We start from the raw sequence: 5,000 nt of genomic DNA, 5'->3' as shown, positions 1-5,000 counted from the left end.
TACTGCCATGAATCCAAGAAATACCTTGCCAACGCAAGATTTGGCAATATTATTGCCAATGTTCATCCCTACAGGAATTTCATCAAGCTGGAATCAAAACCACTCATAACTTACGGTGTATAATAGTTTCTGGTTTTCTCAGAGAGCAACAAAAATATGTAAAATGTTTTTCTAAACCGAAATGCAGTTTGTGAAAAGCCCTCATTCGCCAAACTATGCAAAGGTGGAAGAATGTTAGCCTAAGCACCTACAGGGGCGGAGATCGCGGCGATCTTAGGCCCATTAAATGTTGTGATAATTATAATTTTGAATTACATTATAGTTTAAAGGCTAATCCCTGTTACCTTATCCTCTCCTAAAACCAAACATCCCAAGAGACACAATAGTAGTTCCTTTAATAAAGTAGGTAAACAGTGACAATTTTTATTCACGCGATTTTTAAGGTTTCAGTGTCAGTTTTGTAGTTTTTTTTTCAGCACTTCATGCCATTCATGAACTGATTTCACCTATACTGCCCAGTAGAACTACAATTAGCCCGTTTATTCCTTTAACTAAGAGGAGGGAGTAGGACTTCCCATTTTTTCGGAGAAATTGAGCGTGACCGTGTTATGATATAAAAAAGCGGTTATAGCGGATGCCTTTTGGAATCGTGCAGTTAAGTCGCAGTAAAAACTGCTTCTTGGATCGGCGTGTAGTGGTAGTCGCAACTGTTACGGTCGCAAATTGCAAAAGGTAGGAATTGCGACGACTTTCTAGGATCCGGACACTGGCGTGCGGTTACCCGCTTGCAGACTACCGTTACAAGCGGCTTGTGTGCGGCAACATAGCTACCGTCGCGAGGGACTTGTCTCTTCCTCCAGTGTTGGTGTAGGAAGCAAGATAAAAAACATACAGACTCAGGTCACTAACGTATCGTTTATATCTGAAACGAACACTAAGAATTGTTTCATACAAAACGCCCTGACATTCGATACTTTAAAATAAGTCATTGCACTCTAGACGTGGCCACTTCCCGCACTGGAGACTCTCTATAGTAATTGTAGATTAAGTTCTATCTTCGGTTATCGGCCAAGCCAGCGTACTTGAGGCAAGTCAATCTTTCGAATGCCATGTAGTAGATAAGGCTAAATTACTAGGCCTAACAGAGTATCGATACATGATAATGAAACCGTAATCAGCGTTTCATAACTACCTCTTTAAGAGACGTGAAGCGTTTCCCAAAGCAACACATTACCTATACTTACTGTGATTTCATACTTCTACCCAAATGCTCTACTTTATTACATTATACCATACGTACTAACGCGAAGTTATAAGGATGCAAGAACCTCACTGTATACTAATAAATTATATAAATAACAGGAACGTCCACATGCGCAGGAGACAACCACGCTAGCGTTTTTGTTCCTGTTGGAGCTAGAAAGCACCAGGACAGATATATAGTAGACATACCTACATAACATCTCATTCTCTATTTTTCTTGGTAAAGTGACCGTGTCTTTTCATTCTCCATTAACGTGGCATTTCCGTCAAACAACAACCATTCCTAATGATAGTTTCACTAGTCTTGATGGATATTGGCAATGTTATTTTTTCTTACTTTTCTGGCATACACTATAAAAATATATTATATTCCACACATCTACCCTGTGGCACCTTAACCTCCCCCCCTCCCTAACTATAGGTACTGTCATGTGTCCGCATATGACATACGTCTAAACCTTACAAGTGCGCAAGAAACCAATAAAAACACATGCGAGGATATTAAGATACATATTTTTAAATAAAAACAGACAAATTTCAAAACAGAAAAACGGCGCATTAATTCAGAACACCATCCATTTATCATTCAACGAAGCTGAAATTCCAGCACTGCTCACGCACCTCGATTCGAGACATAAAACACACACACACACACACACACACACACACACACACACACACACACACACACACACACATTTATATAAATATACATATATATATAATATATATATATATATATATATAAACATATATATCATAAATTATATATATTTATATACAATGTATATTTATACATACATACATACATACATATATATATACATATATATATATATATATATATATATATATATATATATATATATTTAATAAGTGCACTAGATGTGACCAGTATACTGAGTAGCACTACGTATTCATTCATGCCAAAGGTTATCTTCACATCAATGGAGAGATTAAACACGACTAGAACACGCAAACCTATACTCATGCACATACTGAATCTCTGCATTCACACTCTACAGGTATGCAATGTACTTTACAATAACTCTCACTCACTCTCTCTCTCTCTCTCTCTCTCTCTCTCTCTCTCTCTCTCTCTCTCTCTCTCTCTCTCTCTCTCTCTCTCTCTCTCTCTCTCTCTCTCACCGACACTCAAGAATACTGTATTTGCTTCTTTTTCCATTTTATATTTACGTTTACTTCACAATATTGCCCCCCCCCCCCTACACACTCACCGAAAATGAGTTCCCTGATATACCTCCTCATTTCCATTCCCTCCCCACGCCTACAGCCGTATTCGCTAGGTGGACGCGTATATCAAAACGTGAGAGAGACTTCATTATGATTCCCCAATCTGCTTCTGTACACAAGTTTAGGTTGGCTCGCCAATGTATCCTTTGACTACCATCATCGACAAGTCTGCCAACTCCCCATTCCCTTAATAATACGCATATTTCACAGATGTGAATACACACGTCACGACACTTGTTAACAAAAATGAAATAATGAAAATAATAAACTCAACAGCACCGGTAACAGAACCAGATAAAGGCAGCACGCCGTTAACAGGAGAAAATGTGCCATAGCCGCTATAGAACAGATCTGTACTCACCCCGTCCAAGGCGTCCGTGTTCCATGGCTCGGCGGCAATGCCCACGACTCGGCGTGGAACGATCACCTCTTCGGTCACTACGCCTTCGTCGCTGCTCGCGTCCATGTCTCTCTGAAACAACAACACGTCGCGTTCAAGTTTTACAGGCCTCCGGAAAACAGTATACTGTAAGACCAACGTATTTACAAAATCTAAACCCATTCATGACAGGGATATCTCTTGCCAAAAGCGCTAGCAATACGAAGACTTGACGGGGCCCATTTCAGAAGCCTATTTCAGTCTTTATCGAATCTTATTTCTTTCTGTTGGTTGTCCTGGTACCCTCTGATAAAGTCAGTTAGTCAGAGAAAGAAAAATAAGAAAAATAAAGATATGTATCACTATAGATTTTTTTTTCATAGCGCTTGTTAGACAAATTCTTAAGGACTTTCCTAACGGTAGGAGTCAAGAGAAGTACAAAGAAGAAATACGGAGGAAGCCCGAAACCAAGTATTTAGGGTCACCGAAAAAAGGCAAATTTTGACCGATGAGGACGAGCTAGTCTCATTAAATTCAGAAAGACAGTGTTCACTTTTTTCTGTTCTTCATATTAGTAAGAGAAATAAGACAAACATGTGTTTTAATTATATATAGACGATTTTAGTGGTTTCTAATGTTGGTCATGTTTGAGCAATTGCTACGAAAATGTCCGATCAAAATTCAGAAAATTACTATGGTACTTCACTTGGTACATCTTTCAACAGTCTAAATCTTGATTTACAAAACCCTATATTCAAAATTGTTTTTTGGGGGAATACCATCCGGTATGGTTACATTGCAACAAAAAAAAATGAGGTAATACACTTGACTATGAAGACCAGTACCAGATATCGTTGTAACATACATATAATATATATGCTATTTGACACCAAACTTGCTTAGTAAAGGGGGAATAACTGTCGTCCCCAAACTTCGTACAGGTTGGGCAATTACGTAATGTCATCAAAAAAACTAACCGGCTCAAGCAATATGACTGCATGCATAATTACATACGTACATTCTTAGTTTTATATTAGGTATCATAATTGTCAAAGTTCCATGCTGTTCCATGTGCCTGGCCGGGGCGGATAAACCAGTGACTGATTTCTAATAAAAATGTCGAGGACTGACAGCCTGAGAGATGTGAACGTGGAAAAAGATGCGAGAAATGGGAGACACAAATCCATGGATGAAGATGTAACCCGATGGTCACATTATTATGCAACAACTGAAAGAAAGGCTGAAAGAAGAAAGTAGATCAAATTTTCAAAATATTTTGAAAGCTCACCTGCGCTGTTGCGTCTTGTTCACTGATCTCACTGGCGCTCTCACTCCGCTGCCCTGCACTCTTTTCCAACTCTGCCTGCAACATGTAAGAGAACAAGAGTAAGTCAACCGAGCAACTTTGTGTTCTTCGGTTGTGCCTTCACACTCTTTCCGCGCCTTTGCAACATCACCTCGGTAAATTTTATTGCAATATTGCATCTTGCTTACACCGTTTTGTCAGAAGGACTCTTTTCAGTCTTTTGAGCCTTACGCCTCTTCTTCTCTCACCTCACCTCCGTCTTCTAGAATCCCTTCACTCACGCACACATACAATCCCTCTCTTAATTTCTCTCTCTCTCTCTCTCTCTCTCTCTCTCTCTCTCTCTCTCTCTCTCTCTCTCTCTCTCTCTCTCTCTCTCTCACACACACACACACACACACACACACACACACCTCCTTTCTCATTCTCCTTTTTGTTCTGTCATTCTCTCCTTTCCCATTCCCTAATTCACTTTTCCTCCCTCTTTCATTCTCTTCTTTCTCTCTTCTCTCACTTCCCCCTCTCTCTCATTCTATTCCGCTCTTCTCTCTCTGTCATTTCCCCAGTTTTTCTTCTTTCCCCCTATTTTCCCTATTTTCTTTTATTCCCCACGTATTCTATTTTTCTCCTTTTCCCCTCTCTCTCACTAATTTATCTCATTATCTCTCACTCTCTTCTTGCCCTCTCTCCCTACCTTTTAATCCTCTTTTCTTCTCTTCCCTTCAATTTGTTCTTCTCTCATACTCCTCTCTATGTTTCCCCCTCTTCCCCTTCTCTCTCTCACTCTCTTCTTCCTCT

General features: G+C 39.6%; 1 protein-coding gene across 13 annotated transcripts in view; it reads right to left on the bottom strand.

The window, feature by feature from the left end:
• The window catches only part of CRMP (Collapsin Response Mediator Protein), an 86,296-nt gene that overhangs the window by 59,278 nt on the left and 22,018 nt on the right, over window positions 1–5,000 (bottom strand). For all 13 annotated transcript variants that reach the window (XM_043020083.2, XM_043020085.2, XM_043020084.2 and 10 more), the window contains 2 exons: window positions 4,185–4,259; window positions 2,879–2,989 (listed from right to left, as the gene is read on the bottom strand). In XM_043020083.2, the coding sequence (XP_042876017.1) occupies window positions 2,879–2,989; window positions 4,185–4,259 (186 nt within the window). The remainder of the gene's footprint in view (window positions 1–2,878; window positions 2,990–4,184; window positions 4,260–5,000) is intronic.

This window comes from Penaeus japonicus, unplaced genomic scaffold (genome assembly GCF_977035675.1).
Source record: "Penaeus japonicus unplaced genomic scaffold, GWHDUDI00000001_assembly GWHDUDI00000029, whole genome shotgun sequence".
In the NCBI taxonomy this organism is placed as follows: Eukaryota; Metazoa; Arthropoda; class Malacostraca; order Decapoda; family Penaeidae; genus Penaeus; species Penaeus japonicus.
This window is presented reverse-complemented; position numbering and strand designations above follow the sequence as displayed.